The sequence below is a fragment of the Sebastes fasciatus genome, chromosome 13 (genome assembly GCF_043250625.1).
Source record: "Sebastes fasciatus isolate fSebFas1 chromosome 13, fSebFas1.pri, whole genome shotgun sequence".
Classification (NCBI taxonomy): Eukaryota; Metazoa; Chordata; class Actinopteri; order Perciformes; family Sebastidae; genus Sebastes; species Sebastes fasciatus.
The window spans coordinates 13,721,958-13,740,682 of record NC_133807.1 but is presented as its reverse complement, the minus strand read 5'-3'; the positions used below and the strand labels follow the sequence as shown (position 1 = coordinate 13,740,682).

General features: G+C 41.5%; 1 protein-coding gene across 5 annotated transcripts in view; it reads left to right on the top strand.

The window, feature by feature from the left end:
- The window catches only part of LOC141780393 (myosin-9-like), a 49,700-nt gene that overhangs the window by 16,240 nt on the left and 14,735 nt on the right, over window positions 1-18,725 (top strand). For 2 of the 5 annotated variants that reach the window (XM_074655598.1, XM_074655597.1), the window contains exons 2-15: window positions 5,005-5,336; window positions 7,786-7,942; window positions 9,594-9,621; window positions 9,762-9,855; window positions 11,951-11,971; window positions 13,806-13,898; window positions 14,011-14,074; window positions 14,416-14,514; window positions 15,043-15,186; window positions 15,326-15,421; window positions 15,558-15,829; window positions 15,976-16,149; window positions 17,205-17,378; window positions 17,505-17,619. In XM_074655598.1, the coding sequence (XP_074511699.1) occupies window positions 5,010-5,336; window positions 7,786-7,942; window positions 9,594-9,621; window positions 9,762-9,855; window positions 11,951-11,971; window positions 13,806-13,898; window positions 14,011-14,074; window positions 14,416-14,514; window positions 15,043-15,186; window positions 15,326-15,421; window positions 15,558-15,829; window positions 15,976-16,149; window positions 17,205-17,378; window positions 17,505-17,619 (1,858 nt within the window). In that variant the 5' untranslated portion in view covers window positions 5,005-5,009. Of the gene's footprint in view, window positions 1-5,004; window positions 5,337-7,785; window positions 7,943-9,593; window positions 9,622-9,761; window positions 9,881-11,950; window positions 11,972-13,805; window positions 13,899-14,010; window positions 14,075-14,415; window positions 14,515-15,042; window positions 15,187-15,325; window positions 15,422-15,557; window positions 15,830-15,975; window positions 16,150-17,204; window positions 17,379-17,504; window positions 17,620-18,725 lie in introns of all 5 variants that reach the window. The other 3 variants (XM_074655600.1, XM_074655599.1, XM_074655601.1) reach the window with 2 other exon arrangements.

Sequence of the window (18,725 nt, the reverse complement as noted above, 5' to 3'; positions counted from 1 at the left end):
GCTACTCTCTGGAGGTGGTTTGAAGTGTGTCACGGAGTTATCTGTGGCAAGCATGTGAGTCGGACTGAGGCAGACATCAACAGAGCTAAATTATAATAATTAGAGCTAAAATGCTTAGTTATAATAATGGGCAACTGTATTGATAATCATGCGAGTCATTTTTCAAGCAAAAATACCAAACAATCCCTGGTTTCAAATTTTCTTTGTTTTATTCGATAGTAAACAGAATTTCTGTTTTCTGACATTTTAAACGATTAAACTAGAACAGTGGTTCAGTGGGGGGTAACCTGATTATTCTGCGGGGTCGTGACTCGAAAAGGTTGAGACCCACTGATCTAGAAAATGATCGGCAGATTAATTGATGAAAAATACCTGCAATCCAGTTTAAGAGCCATTTGACTGCAGCAACAGATGGTGTCTGTATTTGTTAGAAGAAGTGTTTGAGATGCTGTTTTCATGGCGTCCAACATGTCTCCCTGCACCTTGAGGATAGTGGAAAAACATAGCAAGCTAAAGCAACAACAGAGCTTTGGGCGTGTTCAGCCTGTTCTATTTCTCTTCTTGTTTTTGCCAAACAACAAAACTAGTGGGATTACAGTCAGTAATGGCTCATATTCAACTCTGCATGGGGCCAACTGATACAAATGTAATGGTCAAGTATATTGTAAAGGAGCATGGGAACATACTCTGACACATACACAAAGGGACTGAGAGTCTGTTCGATCTGTGATGCTGATCTCCTCTGAGTGATGAAACTCCTGAAGACACACATGACGCTGATGTGATGGGAATAAGGGGAGGAAACGGGAAGGAAAGCCAGAGAATAGGTCTGAGAGAGACGTAAGAGGGGAGGCATAAAGGACAGAAATTTGTGGAATGCCGTTGCTCACTGTCTCTCCCTGATAAAGGGTGAGTATGGGAGGAATGCGACCCTGAAAAGACTGGATAAACAGAAGGGTGGGAGAGGGGGGGGTGTTAGGACGCTGGAGAGGGAGTGGGGTGGCTGAAGGCAGAGGAGGCAGCATATAGCCAGCTGAGAGGTAAAACAGGACTAATTTGCCTCACGTTCTGTTACAGGATGGGGTCGGTACACGAGAGATGAGTTAGGAGTTGAGTTTAGCAGTGATGGACGTCAGCTGTAGCGCAGCCTGACAGAGCGTTGATAGAGGAGGGAGGGAGGCAGGGGTCATGAGAAGAATGGCTCTCCCTCTGCTTTCTTTCTCACAGATCAGGGTTAATGTGCTGGAACAGACGGGGCCGACATAATAACCCTGTTAAACGCAACGACCTCTACTCTTCTTTCTAAGGATTCTCAAGGGGCTGTCACCTTTTTTCAGTACAAATGAGGAATGCTGCGTAGTTAGTTGGCATTTTGTCAAGAGCATAGTTGATGAAATTTTGTTGATTGTTGATGACAATTATTTTTTAACAGTTATCAGAAGTAGAGCGTTAAATAGGCAGTCATGCCTATAGATTTGCAGATATTAACTTATTGTAGATATATCGGTATCTGTGTATGTGTCAGCCAATTAACAAGAAATTGTAGTACAGAAATGCCAAATTAGATTTGAGGTAAGGCTGGGCAATATGGCCAAAATCTTCTATCACGATATAGGTCATTTTATATCTCGATGACAATATATATCACAAAATAGCATGTTTTCTGGTAATTCTATAAATAAATAGTGTATGTGTTATAACCACATGGTAAAGCCTATTTTTTATACTCCTGTGTAAATTAAATACTTGAGTATTTTCTCATTTTAAGAACTTGAGTGCAAAATGAACGTCACAGTTTTAAGTGAAATTATAGAGAAAAATAAAAATAATGGCTTAGCCTATATTTTATAGACATTTTTATAACGTCTTGACGATATATATTGTCATATTGCCCAGCCCTATTTGAGGTCAATTAGAAACGGTGTCATTAGTTTGTCCAACAGAGAGCATTGAAAGTTAGATTTTTCAACTGTAAAACTTAGTCTGTATCTTAATCACAGTTTACATTTTTCTTTTTAAAAGAGGCCGAAGGTATGCATTTTAAGTTTGTTATGTATTTATGTCAAAAAGAAATAACTAACTGATGTATCGGTGTCAGGTTTTTTAAGCTCCCAAATATCATAAAAACATCGACGATCAGTCGGTCAGTTTTAAGTATCCATTAGTACAAATAGTAACCTAACTAGTAACTTAGCCACAAGTTCCTCAAAATATATTTAGGAATTTTGGGGAGATTATGTTTGAGTTATGAAATTGCATCAAAGTTGATCTGCTGTAATAAGCTTAGGGAATACAAAGTTAGTTTAAAATTAAAGTCTATTATCAAGCTTGGGAGATGCAAGGCTTGTAAGAGCAATGTTTTCTCCCACATTGTTGATATGCGCACATCCTTTTTTTTAAACTATAATTCTTGCATTGAATAAAAGTGTTTTATGCACTGTTCTGAGCAGTGTTTTATGATGTTGAGAATGAGAGAAATGAGAATTTGGCACCAGAGCCTCGTCCCACCGGACAACATTGCAATGCAATAAATAATCTTAGGCGCATGAAACACTTCCAGCTAATATATTATTTCAGACCTGATGATAAATGTAACACTGGGCCGAACCTGACCTCTGCTGTGATTTTCATAGTGTTTGCATATGAGCACATGAACACATGCACACAAGCCTGTATAGGACAGCTACACCTCCCGTTGGAGGTGAGGGAACGTCCCGAGAGGCTAACGACGCTGGTGTTGCTGCAAAGACGGCTCCTCCTGTGTGGGAATGATAATAGAAATGGTAAAGTCTTGGACCTTGTTGTCAGTGAAAGCACATCATGTTCAGTGGATTGCCTGGAGTGTCTCTGCACTTGCTTTAGTTGGGCGGGTTGGTTCAAGCACACTGTTCTCATTTTCCTCATAGTGGTAATACTAGTCTAGTCACTTTCTGTAAGGGTTAAACAACCGCAGCACTCCCTGTCAACAACATGTGTGTGAGCTTCCAAAGGTGTGTTAAAGCAACAACAGTTTGTACACAGCTTGTCGTCTATATGCCGATACAAGATATTGTTTAGAATTGGCAGTGATATTTGATATGAAATTTCTGTGCAAGGATCATTTAATGTCTACCATTTATTTTGGATTCATTGCAAATTTGATGGGTTTTTACTTTATCTATTTTGACAATTAACCTCCCGCCTCAATCTGCTCATTGCACCTTGCAACACAACATGGAGAAACGAATAGTTTGAAGACAAGTCATCCAAGTTTAGTTGTTACATAAGTTGTGTATTTAATGTGTTTATTTTACATGTTGAGTTTCTTAACAGTTATAGAAGCCTGTTGGCAAGTTTGCTACCTGGTCAAACACAAACCTCCACTGCTACTCGTTGACTGTGGCTAATATCAATATTAAGAGATAGGAATTTATTCTAGTGTTATTTACCTTAAAACAAACCTATACAATCAATATGAAAGTCTAAAAAAGGAAACAGTAGGGCTATCAATCGATTAAAATATTTAACTGCATGATTGTCCATAGTTTATCGCAAAGTAATCGCAAATTATTCACACTTTTTATCTGTTCAAAATGTACCTTAAAGGGAGATTTGTCAAGTATTTAATACTCTTATCAACATGGGAGTGGGCAAATATGCTTGCTTTATGCAAATGTATGTATATATTTATTGTTGGAACTCAATTAACAACACAAAACAATCACAAATATCGTCCAGAAACCCTCACAGGTACTGCATTTAGCGTAAAAGATATGCTCAAATCATAACATGGCAAACTCAAGCCCAACAGGCAACAACAGTTGTCAGTGTGTTGACTTGACTATGACTTGCCCCAAACTGCATGTGATTATCATAAAGTGGGCATGTCTGTAAAGGGGAGAGTCGTGGGTACCCATAGAACCCATTATCCTTCACATAACTTGAGGTCAAAGGTCAAAAGACCCCTTTAAAAATGGCCATGACGGTTTTTCCCCACCAAAATTTAGTGCAAGTTTGGAGCGTTATTTAGCCTCCTTCGCGACAAGCTAGTATGGTTGGTACCCATGGATTTGCGTTAAGGTGTTTTTATCGCGTTAACTTTGACTCCCCAAATAAAGAGATGGTAGGCTACCAAGAAAAAGTGTGACCAAGACAAACGAAACTTAATCGTTTCAATGCAGTTATGTACTAAATTGGAAAAAATAAGCAAGAAACACTGAACAAATCATCTCTACTTTGAAAATGCTAGAAACCGTGAATTCCAAAGAACATGATGCCTCTGTGGTGTTGTATGCAAAAAAAATTATCAAAACAAAACTTGCTTACTCCTTTGATCCTTTTATCTTTGATGGTTCCTCTAAAGCAGAAAAAACAGAAACAGGAATGTACAAAAGGGACTTTTGTTTCCAGATTTAGTTACTGGATTTAGTCCCTGGAACTTGATGCGGCCATAAGTCAGGCAGATGTTTACACTGTCTCTCCAAGATCACCCACAGTCAACTCCTCTCCTCCCCCTTCTGAGCAGATACTCGACCAACCAGTCGGAACCACAGCAAAGGCGTGCTCCCTCACAGGCTTCCCACCAGCAGACAGACAGTTTGTTGGTGCTGGAGGCACCTCTGCTGGGAGATGAAGGCAAATGTTTCTTCTTCTCTGTCACCCATATGGTCCAGCAGCTGGAAATTTGATTAAGTGTTCACAGCAGTTTGCCAAGAAGTAACACGGAGCCTCGTTTGACATGTTTTATGTCGACCCGACCTAACTTTGAGCAGACTCTTCCTGTTCCTGTACATCCCACCAGTGGTGACCTTTGCATTCCTTAGAGATTGCATATGAAGATAGAAGGGTAGCAAAGACCTGGTCCTATAAACATGTAGCAATTCATATATATATATAATTGATTTTAGTTTGATAATGAATAACAAATATTTAAATGATAATCAGAATTAATCTGGGTTTCTGATCTCTGTCTACGATTTTCTCAGCATTAACCACCAACACTTTCTTCCTCTTTTTCTGAAACAGCTACCATGTCAGCCGCAGACAAGTTCCTGTACGTGGACCGCAATGTGGTCAACAACCCGCTGGCGCAGGCTGACTGGGCCACCAAGAAGCTAGTATGGGTGCCCTCGGAGCGCCTGGGCTTCGAGGCCGGCTCCGTGAAGGAGGAGCGCGGCGACGAGTGCGTGGTGGAGCTGGCAGACTCTGCGAAGAAGGTCAAGGTGAACAAGGACGACATCCAGAAGATGAACCCGCCCAAGTTCAGCAAGGTGGAGGACATGGCCGAGCTCACCTGCCTGAACGAGGCCTCCGTGCTGCACAACCTGAAGGAGAGATACTACTCTGGTCTCATATATGTGAGTATTAAGCCGGCACAGACGCAAAATGCAAAGCCTTAATTCATACATTGTACCTCATTTTGCTGAAGTATAATGTAGCAGACGTTTCTTTGGAGTCTTAATTAAGATTTAGACCTATGTTGAGTTTTTAAGAATAAAATACAGCTATGCATGATAGGGTTAGGCGATATGGACCCAAAATCTTATTTTGGTATTTTTAGAATGAATGGCGACACACGATATACAGTATATCTTGGTATTTTCTACAAAGTGGGCTAAATGTTCAGTTGTAAAAGCCCAGTCTGCTTTGATTGGTCAGCTGGCCCACTGTTGTGATTGGTCAACCGAACCAAACTCTTCGGACTCCGCTGCAGCTCCGCTCTAACTAGCTTTGTTTGAGGGCGTGGCAAACTAGCCGCTAGGCGTGTATTATGCAAATGTGTTACCGCGTTACGGAAGAAAAGGCAGAACTTGAAGCAAGGTGTTTCAGGCAGTTCAGGAGCAGCGTTTCTGTGGGGGAGAGTAACTCCCTTTGGCGTGCTCTTTGTAACTTTGCAGACCGTTTACATGCACAAAAAAACTATATAACACACTAAAGGAAAGGGAAAATGAACAAAAGCATAATGGATCCTCTTTAAGCTACATTTGAGACAGATAATTGTGGACTGCTTTAATTCATTAAATTCAACAATATAATCATGCTATTTCTAACCATTTGTTGTTCTGGATTACTCCTCTAAAATGTTATTGTGCAATTAATATTACTTTGTTAAACAGACCAGACCTACTGTAGGTTACATCTGTGCCAATTATGAACATGCCCACAGCCTCAAATGTTGGTCTTGAGGAGCTGCAGTGTTTATTCGTATACAAACTGAAACTTACATTGTACATTTACTGCCACCATTTTCCTCTGCATTGTGTTGCTACTATTTCCTTAATCTGTTTGTCCACCAAATTATCAGGGTAACTTGGTCCCATTGGTTCAAAGCATTTTCCTTTTTATTGTGAAATCCCCACTGGTTTATAGAAAACAATCCGTCATGGCCGGTCTCCAAACCAATTTATCTCCCTGTCCAATCTACTAATTATCTCATTAAGCCCCATTGTTTAAGACAACCCATTGTACGCACTATGTCACCACAAAGACAGTGTTTAATCCGCCAACATACTCATGGTATGCAAGCATTCTCTTCCCCTCTGTCTTTCTTATTTGCTCCCCTCTCTCCATGTTTGGAGTTTATCTTGTAAACAGGAAACTGCAGGGAACAATGTAGTCCAGAGTATGAGGAGAAAGAGTTGGGGAAGGAGGGAGGGGCGTCACAGTCTAGTTTTTGCAGCGATGGACATGGAATGTAAATGGTGTTGTAACTGCTATTACTTCCCCCATAATTAATGTTATTTATCCCCATGTGGTGGGCTGGAAGGGATTTGGTCTCTTTGACTCTGTGGTGTGTGACCCCGGTCATGTCAACACAGCCCGTTGTCCCCTCCTTTGCTCCCTCCAGGGATCCAGGCTACGGTTGGTTAGAGCGCCTCCAGGCTCTGTAGTCTTTATATTGACCGTTTCTCAAGGGAGAGCGGGTGTACAGCAGAGGGAGAGATGCCTGGTATAGAGATGTTGGGAGGGCAGCACAGGAATGCAGCACATGGGGGGAAAAAAAAAAGTGAAGTTATGCTAGGAGGAGAAAGAAAAAGATTTAGTGGAGTTTGTAGAAAGGATTGGAGGAGGGCTTTAATGTTCAAAGCAGACAAGATAATTCTACTACCTGAGATATGACTTGGCTAACCGGTCAAGTAGCTGTAGTTTTATGATGCCTCTGCCAATCATCAGTTTAAACTTGCAGCAGGGTGGGGTAGAGATTACATAATGATATAGAAGAGTAACAAGCTAGAGTTCATGAGAAACTTTCAGCTCCGTCTTGATGGGGGATGGGAAGGCCTTGTTATTCAATCAGTGCCGAGTACAACCTCTCGATTTTTATAGAGAAACAAATTTTGGGGGAAGCACAACCCTTCTTGCACATTAGCAGAGGTGGGACTAAGTCATTGTTTTGCAAGTCACAAGTAAGTCTCATGTCTTTGCACTCAAGTCCCAAGTCAAATCCCAAGTCAAGACAGTCAAGTCCCAAGTCCTAAACTTTGACTTTCGAGTCCTAAACAAGTCATAATGCAGTCTTCACCAAATGTAGTGCCATTTTAATAACGGAGTAACTGGCACTCAGTAATGTAACGTTAGTTCTTCATGGTTTTCTCCTGCAATTTGATTGGATGCTGTCGGATTGGTTAGATGCAAATCTCCTTAATGATATTTTCACATGTCCAGTCTCTAGAATTTGCCCTAGAATAATTTGATATATCCCTTTAACACAAGAACCCTCCTCTTCCTCTGGTACCTTCACTTCTTCTTCTTATTCCACATTCAAGTGCAGCTTTTTTTAAAATGCCAACTCCATCTTTCCTGCAGACATACTCTGGCCTCTTCTGTGTTGTCATAAACCCCTACAAGTTCCTGCCCATCTACTCAGAGGAGATTGTTGACATGTACAAGGGCAAGAAGAGGCATGAAATGCCGCCTCACATCTACGCCATCACTGACACAGCTTACAGAAGCATGATGCAGGGTAAGTCGACGTCCCCAGCCGCTGTCAAACTGTTGAGTATTGCATGAGAACATTAGAAGGAAAGAATGACATGGAATTTAAAGTCTGCTGGCCTACATGATGTGCTTTTTTTTGCTTTGAGTCAAACCGTTGCCAGTTATTTTAGCAGCCCCTCCAAGCTCGTAATATGGGTTTAAGATTGCATTGTCAACGAAGCTACTGTTCTGAGTGGTACCGTAGAGATCTATAAACTGTAAGGCTCCTAAGAGACTAGGTTGCATGCATACATGCTGTAATATAGGTTTTATAGTTTATTTGCGTCAGTACCTGCTCTAAAAAAATTAACAAGGTGCATGGGATTAACTTCTGAGTTTGGGCCTTCAAATGGAAGACGATGAGGACCAATTGCTTACCTTGCACGGCAGCTGGATTCTAGTGACGACAATCGAGGGATCACATATCACACGAAAATCCATCTTGTCAGGCTTCAAGCAATGTGTTTGTGTCTGGCAAGCCCGAGCATGGACCAATCAGTGTCCTGTGAGGAGCTACTGGCAGCTACAGGCGTGGCTTAGGTGTGTGTGACAACAATGGCGGCTCCTGAAGAGGTTAGCGTAGATGCTGCTATAGCATCAGTTATATCAGAACTGGAGAATATTTCTACACCGAAAGAAGAGCAAAGAACGGCACTGAAGGCCTTTCCGGATGTAAAAAAAATGTTTTCGCTCTTCTCCTGACTGGCTTCGGCAAGAGTTTGATTGACGGATGGTTCATCCAATCACCTGCCAAGTATTTTTTGAAAGTGCCTGCTCTTTTCCAAACAGTTTCCAATGACGGCTTCTCAGATGGTTCTGTGTAACAAACCATCTGGATTTGATGCTAGCCAAACATTTCACATGATTTACTCACTCCGCTGGCCTCTGAAAATACCAGACACACTCAATTCTAGCTAAGAGAGGTTGTTTTTTAAAAAAAAAAATAGGCATGTGTGTCTCCTATACAGCTCATTTGTCACATTATTTGGAAGAATATATAGATGATGTCAAAAAGTTTGTTCTTGAGACTGATACTGCTCAATGTAATTTTTTAGACTATAGTTTAGAGTGATTATGTTTGAAACGTTTCCTGTTAACTGCTCCTTTTACTTTGCTAATGCAGATTTCCTGTGTTAGGCATATGTCATCTTGCTTTTTTGAGTGTATTACACATGCCACATTACCAAATATGCAGTGTTTTGTGACTTTACAACATTACAAGCACCTAATTGTTATTTCCGGCAGGGCATAGTAGTCCCACTTCCTATATGCGCTCTTAGCTCGGCAATACAGCTCCATTTTTAGGCCTGTTTTTCTGATGTGCACACCGCCCATAAAATCAACTCCTCTCTGTCCCATTTGTACTCTTTTTTTTCCCTCCATGTTTGGTACTAGTAAAGTGTTCAGACCACATTTTGGGAGGGGAAGGGTAATTGGCTTGTTTAGTTTTAAACCCAGCAGCACCTCTTTGCAGTCACAGGAAGCCGGATATGGATTTCCTGTCTGTGGCCAATGTACTTGCTATTGTACAGACTACAAAACTGTATTCGCTGTGGTGATAAAATATGCTCACTTAGAATATGCAGCACAGTTGTTCTGCAGGGGTTGCATAATCAACATTTGCATCTTTTCTGCAGATCGTGAAGACCAGTCCATTCTTTGCACGTGAGTTACAAATCTCCACATACGACATCACATAACACGTTAGAGTAGAGCTAACATTATTGTGATCAATTCTTGACTGTCACTCTTTTTTCTTTTAGACCCTCCTTTTCTAAATAGTTTTCTCTCCGTTTGTCTCATAGAGGAGAGTCTGGTGCCGGTAAGACAGAGAACACCAAGAAGGTCATCCAGTATCTGGCTCACGTGGCCTCCTCTCACAAGACCAAGAAAGACCAGGTCAGTCCTGCTTCTGATCCACACAGTTCATCCCTCAAACATTCCTCCCATTACTCTCTTAACTAGGGATGTCACGATACCAGAAAGTCAGTAGTCGATACCAATACCAGTGAAATTCCATGATTCTCAATACCAATTTGATACCACGGTAAAAAACAAAAGTAAAACAATAAATCCCATGTACTTCAACATCCACTCTTTTATTACGGTTTGCACACTGTTTTTTTCTTAGGAAGTTAAACAGGTCATAATTCCCTCTCTATTATCAATTTTATATTGCTGTGAAAACATCTCCTTCAAACAACTGGATGTTTTTCAACCTTCTCACCAAAAACTACATTTTACAAGATTACATTTGAACACATGATAACATTAGAATTTAGCCTTGCCCGATACTCATCTTTACTAAAGAGAGCCTGAACACATCATAATGAATGGCGCCTCCCGTGTTGAAATTGGCAGGACGAGAGTTAGTTAACGTTAGCTGTTAGCAGCCTGTAAGCAGCACAGTCCTGCACGGAGCAAAACAGCTAATGGTAACTAGCTCTCGTCCTGCAGATTTCAACACGGATTTGTTGTTCACAATGTAGCATTATCAGGGAAAAAATGGGGTGCGTCCCCTGGACGCGTCCATAGTGACTTTACTACGTCCCAAACACATTTTCTATTATCCCCGGGACCACTGGACGCCATTTAGTCTCGAGCCCTAACGATACCTGCGGTACTGTAGAAAAATGAGTAACCATCATGTTTTCAGAACTTTGGCATCAACTTGGTACCATTGGGCAACTCCGAGGTCTGAAAAGTGAAGCCAATGCTGAAGTGCTTTAAACTTGCATTCTTTCTAACAGCCAGCAGGGGGCGACTCCTCTGGTTGCAAAAATAAGTCTGATTGTATAGAAGTCTATGAGAAAATGAGCCTACTTCTCACTTGATTTATTACCTCAGTAACCATTATAAACATGAGTTTATGGTCTCAATCACTAGTTTCAAGTCTTCTTCAATACAGCATGATGTTCATTTAGTGAATTATGATCCCATTTAGAGTCAAATGGATCATAAAGCAGGGTATGCTTTAGGGCGTGGCTACCTTGTGATTGACAGGTTGCTACCACAATGTTGTCCAAGCTAGGTGTTTTCGTCTTCAACTTTAACCCTTTCACAGTGTGTTTTCGGTTCATGAAAGTTAATTGTAACATTTCGGTCTCCTAAAAATGTGTAATACAGCGTTCGGTTGTACTTGGCTCTTCCCACATGTGTCACTTCTGGTTGCAAAAACCAAGATGGCGACAGCCAAAATGCGGAACTCTAGGCTTCAAAACCGTAGTCCACAAACGTCACGATGACTGCGCCAACTTCTTGTATACAGTCTATGCTAGGTACCGAAGTATTGGTTCTCGAGACATCCCTACTTTTTTACATCCCTCCAGTCACACCTTTTCTATTTCAATTTACCCCCTTCATCTCTCTGTTCACTCCCTGCTGTTGCTTCTTTGTTTGATTCATTTTCAGGTGAGACACAATCCCTAAATCCTCCAGTGCTTTCATCTTCCAGGAACAACACTTTCCCATCCCTGTTTGCACACCACTTTTTCCATTGTGACTGTGATGTGTACCAGTGTGTGTGTGTGTGTGTGTGTGCGCGCACATGATTGTGTACATGATTGTTAATCCATCATCACATTGTTGTATTCAAGCAGCTCATTTTCTGCAGTAGACAAACTCTTCTGTGGTGCAGCTGCCACAGAAAAGAGCTACCATCAAAGGAAAATGGGTGGCAATCAATATAATCACCCTGCAGGCACAGAGAAACAGTAGTGCAGACTTTTTCTGACATTTTATGTAGACCAGAGGGCTTACTTCATGTATGATGTATTTGTTTTTTGCAGATTTTACTGCGTCTTCTCATCAGAAATAAAACTCAGTGTACCTAAGCATTACGTCAGACTCGTCTGGAAAGCCTGCACTACTGTTATCTGGCCCGCCAGCTTTATATGATAGATGCTGCTGAAAGCAACATGGTGGGGTTTTGATGAAAACCACATCTATCATCCCTTTTTTTGAGGTTGTTGTATTTCTCTCTTCCCATCAACAGAACAGCTCGATCCTGTCACATGTGAGTTAACTCTCTCCCTCCATCCACTCTTCCTCCCCCACCTGCTTCTGTCATCACCTTCCTCCTCCTCCACCCCCCCCCACCCTCACCCCCCCCTCACCCTTCCCCCCCAATCCTCCCTTTCTTTCCCCTTCGCTGGAGCGCACTGTCGTGGGAGTCACTTTGTATCGAAGGCAGAGGTGACGTGTTGCCAGCCAATAGGAAGTAGGGAGGAAGTTTGTCCGCAGATCAGTGGCAGCCGTGTTTGTTCCTGTGAAAAATTCAGCCAGACAATAGTAGGATAAGAGGGAGGGGTCTTTGCTGAAAAAACACAGCAGTTTTTGGTCTGATAGATGTATTTATATATTTGTCTGGTTGAATTTTTCATCCTATGTTTTGCTACACTGTGCGTCCAAAATTTGACTGTGCTTTTCTCTTTTTGCATAAAAAAATTGCTTGGGCAGTGTGTGTGTTCAACATACACCTGAGTGATTGGTTTTCAGTTTGTTATTTATGACGAGGTTCAGTGAGTCAGCAATAGTCCTGTATAGTTTGAAATTAATTAATAATCTAGGGCCTTCAGTCAGTGATCTTGTACTATTACTTAGGGCTGGGCGATGTGGCCAAAATCTTTTATCCCGATATAGGTCATTTCATATCTCGATAACGATATATATCACAGTATAGCATGTTTTCTGGTAAATTCAATAAAGAAATTGTCTTAATAAAAAAAAAAAAAACATGGTTTTGTCTAACATTGTGTGACGTAAATACTTGAGAAATGAAAAGTACTGGGTATTTTCTCATTTAATTAAGAACTTTAGAGCAAAACGATCAGATTTTCTGAGAAATTTGAGTTGTCAATTTAGATGACGTAATTGTGTATCACGATATCTCGATATAAGATTCCATTGAAAGACAATAAATTATCTTATTGAATTATTGCCCAGCCCTACTATCACTCAGAAAAGCTGAATAAATGGCACTCGGGTGGCTCACAGACTTCTGACAAAACATCTGTACAATCATTGCTTTGAATTCTTTAAACTCAACATGCAATATTTACTTTACCTTTGAGTGAGTGCAGTGGTAGCCTTTGGGTTTTGGCTGATGATGTCATTCCATGTTTTTGCTGGATAAATAATAGTGATCATCAGCTAAATAGGTGGAAAAGGAACCTTGTGTGAAAAGTGAGGTAGCTGTGGCAAGACCATAGACTGTATATAAAGATTCTCGACAAGATAGATCCCCAAAAGTGAAATGTGAAAACCACAAATGCTTAGCAAACCATTTTTGGGGAAACTAAATGAGTAAAAAACAAAGGCAGTACAGCTCGAAGGAAGAAATATAAAGTTTATATTGAAGCTTAAAGGACTGTTTGTTTGTATTGTGCTTGGGGTTCACTGGATTATTCTGCTCTGGGTAACAGGTGACGGGTTACTGATCACAGGGTCTCTGGGTGTTTGCAGATTTGGGCACTAACCTGACGTTATGTGTGGGGGAAAATGCTTGGGTGCGATGTGTGTGTTGCTGGTGTGTGTATATGGTATCCCTCCTTTTTATCACTTAATGTTTAAATGTTTTGTACACTCCATATCCTCCTCTCTCCTCAGAAGTAAGTACATCATGGGTAAATAAACACATACCACTATGTCAGCATATTTGTTTAAAAAGAAGCAAACTAATCAGTTTCTTCATGAATGAAGTAACATTCTAGTACATGAAGAACAGATCATGATGTGAGGTTCTCACAATGCACCAGTCTTGTTAGATCTGAATCCATGGCTGAAAACTGTCTGGATTTATTGGTGGTGTTCTTTATATTTTGCCTTGCTGTTCTCTTCGTTTCCATCAGGGGGAGCTGGAGAAGCAGCTGCTGCAGGCTAACCCCATCCTAGAAGCCTTTGGAAATGCCAAGACAGTCAAAAACGACAACTCTTCCCGATTTGTAAGACTTAGTGTTACATCCCGTGATTCAGACTTCTTATTAACTGCCTGTTTTCCAGCTGGACTGGTTCCACATGCTCGTCTTAAATGTTCATTGTTTTTTCCTCCTCTAGGGAAAATTCATCAGGATCAACTTTGATGTCAATGGTTACATCGTTGGTGCCAATATTGAAACTTGTATCCTTGAATTTGAAGACACTGTAGTACTTGTTGTCGGCCTTGTGTTTAAAGAGGACCTATTATGTTTTTGTGCTTTTTCCCTTTACTTTAGTGTGTTTTATAGTTTTTTTTTGTGCATGTAAAAGATCTGCAAAGTTACAAAGCCCAAAAGCCACGCCAAAGGGAGTTACTCTCCCCCACAGAAACACTGCTCCTGAACTGCCAAAATGGGTCCTGTTTAATGCCTTTTTTTGGGATCACAGCAGGATTTTGACTGTTGTCTCACGAGAATACAAACTGATTTGTAGATGTAGCCATGGTAGTATCAGAGAACTTGTCCTTGACAGATTGACCTCTAGACTTGTTGGAGAAATCCCGTGCCATTCGCCAGGCCAAAGATGAGAGGACCTTCCACCTCTTCTACTACTTGCTCACAGGGGCCGGAGAGAAACTGCGCGGTAAGCAACATACTACATAACTCTCTGTTTAAAGACTGAAGACTTAAGGCCTTCACACACTGGGTGCGTTGTTTTTGTGCGATTTTAATTTGCACGTCAAAATATTTTTTCTATTCGTTGTTTTTGTCAGCACTTTCACACAGAACGCAAATATTACATGTTGAAAAGGCAATGCAAATGGTTGATTTTCTGAGCTTTCGCACCACGAATAAAGGCATCAACCAATCGGGTTGAGTTGCGCCTACATTTATGAAACAACAACACAGAGGCTCCGTAGTCCGAACCAGGACGGCAAACTTTATTACACCTTTTAACCCTGATAACGGCAGCGCAGACCAGATCCACTCCTTCCGTTCTTACCTTTCACAATGAAAGCCCAAGACATATAATATTCTTTGGCGAGTGTTTTGAATTTTCGTGTCATTTATTCGTCACGCCCCCGGTGTGTTGAGGCCTTTACAGAGGTCCTTCCTGTATCAACTTCTCTTTTGCCATTTAACTCACTTCCTACCATCCTTCTTCTCTCAGATGAGCTCCTCCTTGAAAATTACAACAACTACCGTTTCCTTTCCAACGGGAATGTTACAATTCCTGGGCAGCAGGACAAGGACCTGTTCAATGAGACCCTGGAGGCCTTTAAGATCATGAGTATCCCAGAGGAAGAGCAGATCGGTAAGGCAGACAGCAAATTTAATTTTTATTAAACTTTTTTTTCTTTTTCTCTTCGAGTGGGACTTTCCTTATATTTACCTACTAATGTCAGTGCGACATAAAACCACGTTTATGCTCCTGTTTGTTCTTTTATGTGCAGGCTTGTTGAAGGTGGTGTCCTCTGTACTGCAGCTCGGGAACATGTCCTTCAAGAAGGAGCGCCACACAGACCAGGCCTCCATGCCCGACAACACTGGTGAGTCAGACTTTGACATGAAATAGTTGGCTACTAACATCTTGTACAGTAGTCACAACTGTAGATAACCTCAATATGTTCCTGCAGTTATATCCTGTGTTGCTCACTTTCTCCCTCCCGTTTCCTCTTGCAACAGCTGCCCAGAAGGTGAGCCACCTTATGGGCATGAATGTCACAGACTTCACCAGGGCCATCCTGTCACCCAGGATCAAGGTGGGCAGAGACTACGTCCAGAAGGCTCAGACCCAGGAGCAAGCAGAGTTCGCTGTGGAGGCCCTGGCCAAGGCCACATATGAGAGGATGTTCCGCTGGCTCGTCATGAGGATCAACAAAGCCCTGGACAAGACCAAGAGGCAGGGAGCCTCCTTCATCGGCATCCTAGATATTGCTGGATTTGAGATCTTTGAGGTAAATAATTGAGGCGGACTTGACAGTGTAGTCTATAGCATAATTGATCTGTATGTACGAATAATGTATTAGAAATAACAGCCAGGTTTTTATTTGTGCTGTTGATCAACAGTGTTCTTAAACATTTTTCCTCCTTTGTCCCCCAGCTGAACTCATTTGAGCAGCTGTGTATCAACTACACCAACGAGAAGCTGCAGCAGCTCTTCAACCACACCATGTTCATCCTGGAGCAGGAGGAGTACCAGAGGGAGGGCATCGAGTGGAGCTTCATCGACTTCGGCCTGGACCTGCAGCCCTGCATCGAGCTTATTGAGAAACCTGTGAGTTTGGAAATCTTACTCACCTGTCAAGCTTTCGTTTCTTAACGTGACCCTGCATTTTGAAGTTTCCTAGTGGTGTTCTTTATGTATAGAAATCCAAAAGTTTTGGTCAAAGTATGTATGTTTTAGAGTCAAAATGCTATTTTCCCAAACCCTTCTAAAAACTTTTCCCCTCGTGACCTGTCATAGGTTTCTGTATGATGACGCTGCTACATATACAGTATCTTTATAGTCAGTGTAGTAACGTTACACACAATAACTTTGATGGCGGTCGGCATGCTCCCAGTTTAGGGAAGCAGACAGGAGTACCGGCGCGGAAGCTAACCAATGTACTGCTGTGTGGATGCCATGTTAGTTTGGATCCGATGTCACACAATGGCACAAACAAACTAAACGATCGATGCAGCGGTAGACCAGCAACTCCCGTGTTCTGCGACTTAAAATTACTGTTTTTGTGAATGTAGTCTGGTCAGCGATATAACGGCTTCAGTTCCCTGTCGGAAAGGGCTGTCTAAAGGCAAGGTAAAGCGACGGAAATATTCTAAATATAGCATACACTTAATCTGATATAGATTATTTGTTAAGGTGGCTAAAATATATTTTTCAGCTGCTCCTGTCCACAGCCGCTTTACCTCGTTTTCAGATTGCTCTTTTCTACGAGGAACTAAAACTGTTATATCACTGACCAGACTCCGTTTTACCTCGCAGAACGCAGGAGTTTACATACAACCCCACTTCAAAAAATCAGAACTAACCCTGTCAGTCATTTCCAAACTTAGCACAGCTAACTTGACTCAGCTAGTGCTCACGTTCACATTATTCATAACCTTATTGTTTAGCTTCATGAGTAGATTAGATTAGATTAGATAACGGCTGAGTGGGCGTTTCCATTTGAAAAATACAGAACAGTACGCAGATGGACCCGCCCTTTAAGTCCTGTTTATTTCCGATCGGATATCGCTGTTTTTGTACTTCTTTGTTCTTCCACTGTGTTCATCACTTCATGGCTTTTCTGTTCCATGCCTTAAGATCTGTACTCTCCCTTCTGCATGCAGGCCAGTCCCCCTGGTATCCTCGCTCTGCTGGATGAGGAGTGCTGGTTTCCCAAAGCCACAGACAAGAGCTTTGTGGAGAAGGTGCTCCAGGAGCAGGGCACTCACCCCAAGTTCTTTAAGCCCAAGAAACTGAAGGATGAAGCAGACTTCTGTATCATCCATTATGCTGGAAAGGTAAATAGTTCATTATGACGCATTCTCATTAGCACAGTTTATCATACATTTTCAACAGTTCTCAACCTGTTCAATAATGTCCCAGAGGTCTAAGAGTGAGTCTTCCTGCCTTGTGTTCCTCCTCAGGTGGACTACAAGGCCGACGAGTGGCTGATGAAGAACATGGACCCCTTGAATGACAACGTGGCGTCGTTGCTCAACCAGTCCACTGACAAGTTTGTCTCTGAGCTCTGGAAGGACGGTGAGTTGAGGCAGATGTTAACTTGTCGCGCTAACCCAGGAATCACCGCCTCTCTGGGCGCGGTGCTCAATGTGGGAAATATATTTTATGTTGGGTTCCTGTTTTGCATTTCATAGTGTTTTCTTTCTCTTTTATTGTCTGGTGTGTGGACCTTTGTTTTTTACCTTTCTCAAATCCCACTTGTTGTTTCCATCCATTTCTTCCTCTGTACGGCCCAATTTTGTCCAATGTCATTCTTTCTGCTACTGGGTCTCAGAGGTACAGAATTGTCAGAGAGCCTATTTTTATCAGCGTTTTCCTATTCTACACTCAGACTCAGGTGACCAGGTTTCTTTTTCATTTATTCAGCCTCCCCCCCCCCCTTACTCCTGCTGTCTGTATAAACATGCTTATTTCCACCATGAATCCTCTCTGCCGTCCTTCCATTTCTCCTAAATGTTCAAACTTGTGATTTGAGTTCAAACTATGAATAGATTAAGATTGTTTCGGTGTCTTTAAAGGGCGGGTCCATCTATGTTTCTGTTCCGTTTTTTCCAAATGGAAATGCCCACTCAGCCGTTAGCAAAAAGCAGTGACGTAGGTTACCACAGTATGCTAATCAAAGCTAATCAATATAGTTGTGAATAATGTGAATGCTAGCACTAGATGAGTCAACGTTAGCTGTGCTCAATTTGGAAATAACTGAAAGGGTTAGTTCGGATTATTTGAAGTGGGGATGTATGTGTACTCCCATTTTCTGCAAGGCGAGGTAAAGCGGCTGTGGAAGGGAGCAGCAGAATTTTTTTTTAGCCACCTAAAAAAATCAATATTTGTTTTAAGTGTACACTATATTAAGAATATTTTCACAGCTTTACCAATAATAATTATATACATACAATTGCATAAAGCAGCATATTTTGCCCACTCCCATGTTGATAAGAGTATTAAATACTTGACAAATCTCCCTTTATGGTACATTTTGAACAGATACAAAATGTGCAATTAATTTGCTGTTCATCACAATTAACTGGACAATCATGCAATTAATTGCGATTAAATATTTTAATTGATTGACATCCTTAGTATATATACTGTATATTTAGCAGCGTCATCATGCAGAAGGCTAT